Here is a 12425-nt window from a genome sequence, read left to right on the forward strand (position 1 = left end):
GTGGACCAGGAACTCCTGCTGAAAATGTTGGCGCTGCAAAATCCCAGCCTCACTACATCGACTCCCTATCCGAGATCCCAACCAGACGGGTCCTCTCAGCCTGGGTTCGCCCACATCCAGTGGACCAGGAACTCCTGCTGAAAATGTTGGCGCTGCAAAATCCCAGCCTCACTGCATCGAACTGGACTGTTGTAAGTCTAGCTCCTTGTAACGAGGATGGAGGGATGGTCGCAAGAGTAGCAGTTGATCCACCGGGGGAGGCATACCTCAGGGAGCGTGAGGGAAAATTGAACTTCGGTTCAGGATGGGTTCGTTTTCGACTGAACACATCCACCGAAACTCAATAGGAGTAGGAAAGCGACAAAGGCTGCGCATCCTGCAGAATAATCTGTATCATTGCAAGGCCGCAGCCGCCGAAGGGACAGGAGTACCCTCACGAACTCTGAATTATATATAAAAATATGGTTTCTGGATTAAGGAATGTCAATTTCGACATATTCGCCGCGTCCATGGGGGACAAGGTGAGGATCTGTAAAGTAGGTAAGAAGAGTACGAATGATGCTTGACGAAATGACGAGCACCTGCAACGTCATCCTGGGATGCGATGCAAACGCTCACCATTTCCAATGGGGTAGCAAGGACCCTAACAAACGAGGTGAGTCTATTTTCGATTTTATTCTATCCTATAATTTACGTATATGTGCTATCCCTATTACCCGATCTTTAAAATTAGTGATAGAGAGGAGGTCATTGACTTAACTCTCTCAAATCTAGATGACTCCGTCATCAGCAATTGGAGGGTATCTGATGAATGTTCCTTTTCGGATCCCCCTTAGCTGGCTTGTGACAGAACTTTCATTCCATAAGTCGAGCCCAGAAAAGATTTCCAGACGCGTCGGTCTTTTGCGCAGTTTTTCCAATTTGAAAGACCATTTTCGGCGATGTTGTCCTCGACTTGATCTTTTCGGATCATTTGAAGATTTTCTTCGAGGTCTTTTTTGACGGAGGTAAACAACAGCCTTAAAGACAATCTAACGGACGTTCTTCTCAGATGCCATAAGGAATCCTGTCCGATTACATACCCTGGGAAAAAATCTCAGCCAGTGTGGTGGAACAGGAAACTTGGTGAGCTCAGGAAAGCGACAAAACGACTGTACGACAGGGCGCATAAATCAAAACTTGAGTGAGATCAAACGCACAAAGAAAAAGTCTTAGATACATTTCTGTGAGTCGATAGAAGGTGTCAACGACGCTGCTATGTTTCTAAGATTACTACCCAAGGATCCGAAGTCCATCGGAAGTATCAAGAAGCAGGATGGAGCGTGGACTCTGATTCTGAGACTCTTAATCTCATAGCTGAGACTAATTTCCCAGGTTGCAAAGATATGGGTACCATCGACGGTGAACGTGATGACAGTCAGCCTCTTGTGACTCCAGATTTGGATCTCATTGGCAAGATGGTTAACAGAAATAAGATACGATGGGCAGTCAATACATTCAAACCGTATAAATCGCCATGACCAGATGTAATCATACCGGCGATGCCTCAATTTGCCTCGCCAAGCATATATCTGATCCTTGAGAGGATCTATACGACGTGTTTGACTCTCTCGTATGTTCCGGATCTTTAGAACGAGGTAAAGGTTACTTAGATTCTCAAAGCGGGGAAACCAAGCCACTCTGCACCAAAGGACTATAGACCCATTAGCTTATCATCCTTTCTCCTCAAGACTCGAAAAACTGATCGACCTGGAAATTAGGAGTCGTATAGATACCACCTCTCTTAGCAACTCACAGCACGCATACATAAAGGGCAAGTCCGTAGAATCTGCACTGCACGAGGTGGTAATATCAGGGCCTCTACTAGTAAATGGGATCTTGATGCAATTGATTACTGTAGACTCTGCGTTGACGAGGAGGAGACGGAGACAATTGAGCATCTTCTGTGTCACTATTCAGCCCTGGCTTACGTGGTTGGGAAAGTGCAACCTTGACACGTAATATATCTTCTGTCTGATCTCTATAGCCATCGACATTATTCCAAACTTACCTTCTTATATCTTCTTGTAAGCTTCTCATCTCTCTTTATTTCCCCAATCTTCTCTCCCCTATAGATCTCTCCTTATCTCTTTTCTTCTCGTGGATGATCACAACGGACCTGACTATCTCAGAGTGCTGCAGCCACATAAGTGACTGCATATCCCCAAACCTAACCTAAGGATCTACCTTTAGGCGTGGATTTTTAAAAACAATTTTTAAGAGTCTACCTTTAGGCGTGGATTTTTAAATACATTTTTTAAGAGTCTACCTTTAGGCGTGGATTTTTAAATACAATTTTTAAGAGTCTACCTTTAGGCGTGAATTTTTAAATACATTTTTTAAGAGTCTACTTTAGGCGTGAATTTTTAAATACATTTTTTAAGAGTCTAGCTTTAGGCGTGGATTTTTAAATAAAATTTTTAAGGGTCTAGCTTTAGGCCTGGATTTTTAAATACAATTTTAAGGGTGTACCTTTTGGCGTCGATTTTTAAATACAATTTTAAGGGTGTACCTTTTGGCGTCGATTTTTAAATACAATTTTTAGGGGTCTACCTTTAGGCGTGGATTTAAAAAAAATATAAAGTACTGAAATAAAAATAAAAACCACACATAAACAGATTTTAAAATCTTTATTATATTTTTTTCTTGTATAAATATTCGTACAAAAAATGTATGTTTGTATAAAAAAATAACCATAAATCCAATTTATATACAAAAAAGATGTATAATAAGTAAAAAAATAACAATTCATGATTTTAAAAATAAGTGAGGTTAGAGCAGCGAATTGGAATGGATCGAGTGAGAGACATGTGTTCCCAACGGAGAAAGGAAATTTATTTTACAAAACAAATTGGCAATGGAAAAATCTCAATTTAATTATTTTCATGATGGGGTTTCTAATTTAAATTCGATGTGAGTCCTAGTGATCTTTTTTTGAAAATTTGTACAATAATGAAATTTTTTGTCTTAATATCAAACCAGAGATTTGATTACTTATTATTATTGTTGTTATTGTTATTATTATTGTTTAAACCATTATTACCATGCCATTTATATGAACCATAATATAAGAAATTACTTTCATGTAATTTACGATCCGCCTCTTTGGGGCCACGTGATCCATAAACATAGGGTATTGGTTTAATTTTCTCATCCTCGATTTGATGTAGTATCGGTGTGAAAATACGCCAAGCTTCGCGCAACTCATCGGATCGCACAAAGTGCATCTGCGAGCCACAGAACACATCCAAGATCAGACGTTCATAGGCATCGGGTAAGTAGGAATCTCGGTAACGCTGTTCATACGTCAAATCCAGCTCCGTTTCTTCAATATCGAAAGTGATACCCGGCGATTTGGTCATCATTTTAAAGTACAACGCCTCACCGGGTTGGACACGTATAACCAGTTCATTACGTTTGGCACTACCCTCGAATATGTCACCGGGTACATCTTGATATTGTATACGAACCTCAGCCTTACGTTCATTCAATGCTTTGCCGCAACGCAATATGAACGGTACACCCTGCCAACGTTCATTGTTGATGTGCAACACTCCCAAAGCATAGGTGGGTGTGGTAGATTCCGGATTAACTGTTGGATCATCTAAATAACCCAATTTTGCTTCACCCGTTCCCTCGGGATTACCAATATATTGACCCAAAACCATATCATCCAGCGTCAATGCTCGTATACTTTTCAACACTTTAACCTTCTCATCACGTATATCATCCGGATGACAGCTAACCGGTTTCTCCATGGCCACCAGGGATAGAATTTGCAACAAATGATTTTGCATAACATCACGAATAATACCGAATTGATCGAAATAGCCACCACGTCCCTCCGTGCCAAATGGCTCCTTAAATGTTATCAACACGGAGGCAATATTTTCACGATTCCACGTTGAACCCAATATCTTATTACCGAAGCGTATGGTCATTAGATTTTGCACCATTTCTTTGCCCAAATAATGATCGATACGATAAATTTGTTCTTCGTGGAAAAGTGAGGCCAAATGATCACTAAGCTCTTTCGAGGAGATGTCATCACGGCCGAAGGGTTTTTCGATAATTACACGATTCCAGCCTCTGAAAAAAAGGAAGAAAGAATATAAATTAATATTAAATCGATACGATAAGGTTTCCAGTAAACAAATGTATAAAATAAATCCCATAATAAGAAAAACTTGATTACTACTTGGAAAAAAATTAAAAAAATGTACGCCTTGATTAGTCTGGGTTTATACATGCAACTTTTGTAATACGGTCATTTGGGCGCCATTCATTGCAAGTTGAGGATCGGGACATTAAGCAGCCTATCATCACCCTACTATCCTTCCATGGAATGTCCCAATAAAATTTTATCTACATAGGAAAGTTCCAATCACCTTGGCAAAGTTCCAATCACCTTGAAATTATGTTAATACGGCCTTTGTCATTTTGGGCGCCATTCATTGTAATTCGAGGATCGAGCGTGTCTCGGAAGTAGGTGTTACCTATCAAAAATTATGAGACATTAACCAGCCTAACAACATCCTAGTCTCCTTTTAAAGATTACCACAATTTTATCATTTGGGCGCCATGCATTTGGGATTGCTTTATGGCGTTTCAATGAATATTCATTATTCTGAATAACTGAAGGGGTGATGGTGGATGATCACACTATCTTATTACAGTCAGTGAAAACTGAAGATATTGGGATAGTATGCTCACCAACCTTTAGGGCATTGTCCGCGCAGATCAATACTGACTAAAGGGCTGTTCCCCAAAAACAAAACAAATAGTATGGAAAGTAAGAATATAGATAAAGTTACGGTGCAGAGTCTAAATTACCCAGTACCGGCGGGTGCCATTCATCTGCCGACGAATTACGCCCCGTCGTTATCCTGCGATCGTGAACAAACATCTTCTACATCTTCATCTAACCTCCACCCAAACTTCTGAAACAGGAGTGGACTCAAATTCTGAGTCTGAACATGAAGACATGACAAATACAACCGTTCAACCGGAAACCGAAGGAGCGTAGAGGCTGATATGAAAGTTGAGGAAGTGAGCAGGGAGATCGCAAAGCTCATATCAAGAGAGAAGCAGTTATTTGGGGCACAAATACGAAAAATCGCCGCAATAACCGAAGGAACACAATTAGGAACAGGAAGCTAATGCTCAGAAGGATAAACCTGAAGTGTCCTATCCACTAAACCTGAGTGGATAGGACACTTTATTGGAAGTGGTGAAGAGGATTAGGTCTCCGGAAGAGGAGACGAACGTAAAATCCACAGAAAAAGAGCTTCCCATCAACTGATAGCAAGAGAATGCATTGACAATACAAATCAAAGGAGACTGTCAAAAGCCATTAACTGAGGGTAACGATGCCGGTTCTAATATCAATAAGAAGAGCGCAGCATCTGATTTTTTTTTCGTGAAATCCGGCTACTCCAAAATTATTAAACAGAAATCACGAAAGAGGAAAACAGCGGCAAGGAATGGCAAGGAGCCGCCATTTTATGCAAAGGTTAGCAGGAGGCACAACAGAGACGAGTTATGGTATGCAGTGATCGACAAAATCAGTGCGTCTGGAAAACTAAAAAGGAAGACCTTTAAGGAGGTGAAAGATGCGGTCAGCAATGAGAGAAAAATGGGCCTTTCTCAATTAAAAAAGGCAACGGTGTTCGTCAGGGGTTGGGGGAGCGAGTTCATAACAGAACGCATGTTCGAAGTCTTTGCTCTACAAAACAAGACACTGTTGGTGATGAAATCATAAATTTGTCTGTTGGGCGCCATTTTTGTTGGCAATGTGAAGCGAGATTAATAGAATACGCAATATATTTTTTTAAGGCTCCAGCATGTCTTTGTGGCAATCGTAGTCATCGTTTATGGTATTGGATGCTGTCAGTTTTTTAGAAAATTGCTAACGATAATCAGCCGTACTTCGATGGAATGTCGTTTATAAAGTTTTGAGTAAACAAAATGAAGTGACATTCTGGCATTATTGAAGTGTACTCATAAAGATGATCGTACATTTTTTTAAAATTTCAATTGGGCGCCATTTTTGTTGGCTTTGCGAAGCCAAGTTTATAGAATATGCAATTGTTGTCCGACAACATAACGAGCTTGTTTTCAAAGCATTTTAGAATAATGCTGACACATGTCTTTTTTGGAATCGTAGCCGCTTATGGTATTGGTAGTCAGCCTTCAAGGCAATTTCTGACGATAATCGGCTGTCCTCCGTCTAAAATGTTTTCAGGAAATAACATGAATGAACATTCCGGCATTATTGTAGTCTCCTCAATAATATGATCATAAATTAGTCAGTTGGGCGCCATTTTTTTTTTTTTTTTTGCAATGCGGTGTTTGTAGAATACGCAATTATTGTCCCACAGCATAACGAACAAGTCTTCGAAGTATTTCATTATGGTATTGGATGCAGTCACGCCATTATGGTATTGGATGCAGTCAGACTTCAAGCAAATTTCTAACGATATCGATCTTTGAAAATATTTTCATATCTGGGATCATTGCAGTCTCCTCGTTAAGACCATCATAAACATTTAAATTTCAGTTGGGCGCCATTTTTGTTTTCTTCGTGAAGCGAGGTTTGTAGGACACTGTTGGTGATGAAATCATAAATTTATCTGTTGGGCGCCATTTTTGTTGGCAATGCGAAGCGAAATTTATAAAATATGCAATATTTTTGTAATTGTGTCGATGGAATGTCGTTTATAAAGTTTTCAGGAAACAAGATGAAGGAACATTCTCGCATCATTGTGGTGTACTCAATAATGAGTACACCACAATGAGGCTACAATCGTAGCCGATTATAATATTGGATGCAGTCAGATTTCAAGAAAATTTCTACACGGGACTCTAGACGCTATCCGCGATAGTCTAGATAAGCAAAGTAAGGATTTCTTCGACCAGTTAGACAGACTGATACCGGAAGAGCAATGTAGGGATACGCTTCTAACTGATGATGAGCTGGACACCACGTTGATCCCAGCCAAGTCTACACAGGGGGATTGTTGTAGTATTAACGAAGGAAGCGCAGACCCTGTTGACCGACCGACTTCAAGTCTGACTACAACAGGTCTTGTGTTGGCACTTGCCGACAATAAACTTCAGAGGCAATCTTCGACGGAGGCGATGTCCGTCGATGGGGAATCGCACAGGAAAAGGCAAAATGTCACCCATAAGGGTGATCAACGTGTCTCAAAGCCCGATTCTACGCCTAGCGACAAAGGTGAAGCTAAAGACTCCCTAGCCGAGATCCCAACCAGACGGGTCCTCTCAGCCTGGGTTCGCCCACATCCAGTGGACCAGGAACTCCTGCTGAAAATGTTGGCGCTGCAAAATCCCAGCCTCACTACATCGACTCCCTATCCGAGATCCCAACCAGACGGGTCCTCTCAGCCTGGGTTCGCCCACATCCAGTGGACCAGGAACTCCTGCTGAAAATGTTGGCGCTGCAAAATCCCAGCCTCACTGCATCGAACTGGACTGTTGTAAGTCTAGCTCCTTGTAACGAGGATGGAGGGATGGTCGCAAGAGTAGCAGTTGATCCACCGGGGGAGGCATACCTCAGGGAGCGTGAGGGAAAATTGAACTTCGGTTCAGGATGGGTTCGTTTTCGACTGAACACATCCACCGAAACTCAATAGGAGTAGGAAAGCGACAAAGGCTGCGCATCCTGCAGAATAATCTGTATCATTGCAAGGCCGCAGCCGCCGAAGGGACAGGAGTACCCTCACGAACTCTGAATTATATATAAAAATATGGTTTCTGGATTAAGGAATGTCAATTTCGACATATTCGCCCGTCCATGGGGGACAAGGTGAGGATCTGTAAAGTAGGTAAGAAGAGTACGAATGATGCTTGACGAAATGACGAGCACCTGCAACGTCATCCTGGGATGCGATGCAAACGCTCACCATTTCCAATGGGGTAGCAAGGACCCTAACAAACGAGGTGAGTCTATTTTCGATTTTATTCTATCCTATAATTTACGTATATGTGCTATCCCTATTACCCGATCTTTAAAATTAGTGATAGAGAGGAGGTCATTGACTTAACTCTCTCAAATCTAGATGACTCCGTCATCAGCAATTGGAGGGTATCTGATGAATGTTCCTTTTCGGATCCCCCTTAGCTGGCTTGTGACAGAACTTTCATTCCATAAGTCGAGCCCAGAAAAGATTTCCAGACGCGTCGGTCTTTTGCGCAGTTTTTCCAATTTGAAAGACCATTTTCGGCGATGTTGTCCTCGACTTGATCTTTTCGGATCATTTGAAGATTTTCTTCGAGGTCTTTTTTGACGGAGGTAAACAACAGCCTTAAAGACAATCTAACGGACGTTCTTCTCAGATGCCATAAGGAATCCTGTCCGATTACATACCCTGGGAAAAAATCTCAGCCAGTGTGGTGGAACAGGAAACTTGGTGAGCTCAGGAAAGCGACAAAACGACTGTACGACAGGGCGCATAAATCAAAACTTGAGTGAGATCAAACGCACAAAGAAAAAGTCTTAGATACATTTCTGTGAGTCGATAGAAGGTGTCAACGACGCTGCTATGTTTCTAAGATTACTACCCAAGGATCCGAAGTCCATCGGAAGTATCAAGAAGCAGGATGGAGCGTGGACTCTGATTCTGAGACTCTTAATCTCATAGCTGAGACTAATTTCCCAGGTTGCAAAGATATGGGTACCATCGACGGTGAACGTGATGACAGTCAGCCTCTTGTGACTCCAGATTTGGATCTCATTGGCAAGATGGTTAACAGAAATAAGATACGATGGGCAGTCAATACATTCAAACCGTATAAATCGCCATGACCAGATGTAATCATACCGGCGATGCCTCAATTTGCCTCGCCAAGCATATATCTGATCCTTGAGAGGATCTATACGACGTGTTTGACTCTCTCGTATGTTCCGGATCTTTAGAACGAGGTAAAGGTTACTTAGATTCTCAAAGCGGGGAAACCAAGCCACTCTGCACCAAAGGACTATAGACCCATTAGCTTATCATCCTTTCTCCTCAAGACTCGAAAAACTGATCGACCTGGAAATTAGGAGTCGTATAGATACCACCTCTCTTAGCAACTCACAGCACGCATACATAAAGGGCAAGTCCGTAGAATCTGCACTGCACGAGGTGGTAATATCAGGGCCTCTACTAGTAAATGGGATCTTGATGCAATTGATTACTGTAGACTCTGCGTTGACGAGGAGGAGACGGAGACAATTGAGCATCTTCTGTGTCACTATTCAGCCCTGGCTTACGTGGTTGGGAAAGTGCAACCTTGACACGTAATATTCTTCTGTCTGATCTCTATAGCCATCGACATTATTCCAAACTTACCTTCTTATATCTTCTTGTAAGCTTCTCATCTCTCTTTATTTCCCCAATCTTCTCTCCCCTATAGATCTCTCCTTATCTCTTTTCTTCTCGTGGATGATCACAACGGACCTGACTATCTCAGAGTGCTGCAGCCACATAAGTGACTGCATATCCCCAAACCTAACCTAAGGATCTACCTTTAGGCGTGGATTTTTAAAAACAATTTTTAAGAGTCTACCTTTAGGCGTGGATTTTTAAATACATTTTTTAAGAGTCTACCTTTAGGCGTGGATTTTTAAATAAAATTTTTAAGAGTCTACCTTTAGCCGTGAATTTTTAAATACATTTTTTAAGAGTCTACTTTAGGCGTGAATTTTTAAATACATTTTTTAAGAGTCTAGCTTTAGGCGTGGATTTTTAAATAAAATTTTTAAGGGTCTAGCTTTAGGCCTGGATTTTTAAATACAATTTTAAGGGTGTACCTTTTGGCGTCGATTTTTAAATACAATTTTTAGGGGTCTACCTTTAGGCGTGGATTTAAAAAAAATATAAAGTACTGAAATAAAAATAAAAACCACACATAAACAGATTTTAAAATCTTTATTATATTTTTTTCTTGTATAAATATTCGTACAAAAAATGTATGTTTGTATAAAAAAATAACCATAAATCCAATTTATATACAAAAAAGATGTATAATAAGTAAAAAAATAACAATTCATGATTTTAAAAATAAGTGAGGTTAGAGCAGCGAATTGGAATGGATCGAGTGAGAGACATGTGTTCCCAACGGAGAAAGGAAATTTATTTTACAAAACAAATTGGCAATGGAAAAATCTCAATTTAATTATTTTCATGATGGGGTTTCTAATTTAAATTCGATGTGAGTCCTAGTGATCTTTTTTTGAAAATTTGTACAATAATGAAATTTTTTGTCTTAATATCAAACCAGAGATTTGATTACTTATTATTATTGTTGTTATTGTTATTATTATTGTTTAAACCATTATTACCATGCCATTTATATGAACCATAATATAAGAAATTACTTTCATGTAATTTACGATCCGCCTCTTTGGGGCCACGTGATCCATAAACATAGGGTATTGGTTTAATTTTCTCATCCTCGATTTGATGTAGTATCGGTGTGAAAATACGCCAAGCTTCGCGCAACTCATCGGATCGCACAAAGTGCATCTGCGAGCCACAGAACACATCCAAGATCAGACGTTCATAGGCATCGGGTAAGTAGGAATCTCGGTAACGCTGTTCATACGTCAAATCCAGCTCCGTTTCTTCAATATCGAAAGTGATACCCGGCGATTTGGTCATCATTTTAAAGTACAACGCCTCACCGGGTTGGACACGTATAACCAGTTCATTACGTTTGGCACTACCCTCGAATATGTCACCGGGTACATCTTGATATTGTATACGAACCTCAGCCTTACGTTCATTCAATGCTTTGCCGCAACGCAATATGAACGGTACACCCTGCCAACGTTCATTGTTGATGTGCAACACTCCCAAAGCATAGGTGGGTGTGGTAGATTCCGGATTAACTGTTGGATCATCTAAATAACCCAATTTTGCTTCACCCGTTCCCTCGGGATTACCAATATATTGACCCAAAACCATATCATCCAGCGTCAATGCTCGTATACTTTTCAACACTTTAACCTTCTCATCACGTATATCATCCGGATGACAGCTAACCGGTTTCTCCATGGCCACCAGGGATAGAATTTGCAACAAATGATTTTGCATAACATCACGAATAATACCGAATTGATCGAAATAGCCACCACGTCCCTCCGTGCCAAATGGCTCCTTAAATGTTATCAACACGGAGGCAATATTTTCACGATTCCACGTTGAACCCAATATCTTATTACCGAAACGTATGGTCATTAGATTTTGTACCATTTCTTTGCCCAAATAATGATCGATACGATAAATTTGTTCTTCGTGGAAAAGTGACGCCAAATGATCGCTAAGCTCTTTCGAGGAGATGTCATCACGGCCGAAGGGTTTTTCGATAATTACACGATTCCAGCCTCTGAAAAAAAGGAAGAAAGAATATAAATTAATATTAAATCGATACGATAAGGTTTCCAGTAAACAAATGTATAAAATAAATCCCATAATAAGAAAAACTTGATTACTACTTGGAAAAAAATTAAAAAAATGTACGCCTTGATTAGTCTGGGTTTATACATGCAACTTTTGTAATACGGTCATTTGGGCGCCATTCATTGCAAGTTGAGGATCGGGACATTAAGCAGCCTATCATCACCCTACTATCCTTCCATGGAATGTCCCAATAAAATTTTATCTACATAGGAAAGTTCCAATCACCTTGGCAAAGTTCCAATCACCTTGAAATTATTTTAATACGACCTTTGTCATTTTGGGCGCCATTCATTGTAATTCGAGGAACGTGCGTGTCTCGGAAGTAGGTGTTACGTATCCAAAATTATGAGACATTAAGCAGCCTAACAACATCCTAGTCTCCTTTTAAAGATTACCACAATTTTATCATTTGGGCGCCATACATTTGGGATTGCTTTATGGCTTTTCAATGAATATTCATTATTCTGATTAACTGATAGGGTGATGGTGGATGATCACACTAACTTATTACAGTCAGTGAAAACTGAAGATAATGGGATAGTATGCTCACCATCCTTAAGGGCATTGTCCCCGCCGACCAATACTGACTAAATGGCTGTTCCCCAAAAACAAAACAAATAGTATGGAAAGTAAGAATATAGATAAAGTTACGGTGGAGAGTCTAAATTATTCAGTACCGGCGGGTGCCATTCATCTGCCGACGAATTACGCCCCGTCGTTATCCTGCGATCGTGAGCAAACATCTTCTACAGAGGTGGGTCCCTTGGCACCTGTAGGACCAAAGGGGAAGAGCAACTAACCTCCACCCAAACTTCTGAAACAGGAGTGGACTCAAATTCTTAGTCTGAACATGAAGACATGACAAATACAACCGTTCAACCGAAAACCGAAGGAGCGTAGAGGCTGATATGAAAGTTG

General features: G+C 40.5%; 1 protein-coding gene across 1 annotated transcript in view; it reads right to left on the reverse strand.

Annotated features, from left to right (window-relative positions):
• Window positions 1–3029: 3029 nt before the first annotated feature.
• The window catches only part of LOC133327991 (glucose-6-phosphate 1-dehydrogenase), a 29320-nt gene continuing 19924 nt past the window's right edge, over window positions 3030–12425 (reverse strand). The window contains exon 4 of the mRNA XM_061536540.1: window positions 3030–4128. Within this exon, the coding sequence (XP_061392524.1) occupies window positions 3030–4128 (1099 nt within the window). The remainder of the gene's footprint in view (window positions 4129–12425) is intronic.

This window comes from Musca vetustissima, unplaced genomic scaffold (assembly GCF_032173495.1).
Source record: "Musca vetustissima isolate MV318-11 ecotype Yass unplaced genomic scaffold, APGP_CSIRO_Mvet_v1 utg20399, whole genome shotgun sequence".
Lineage (NCBI taxonomy): Eukaryota > Metazoa > Arthropoda > Insecta > Diptera > Muscidae > Musca > Musca vetustissima.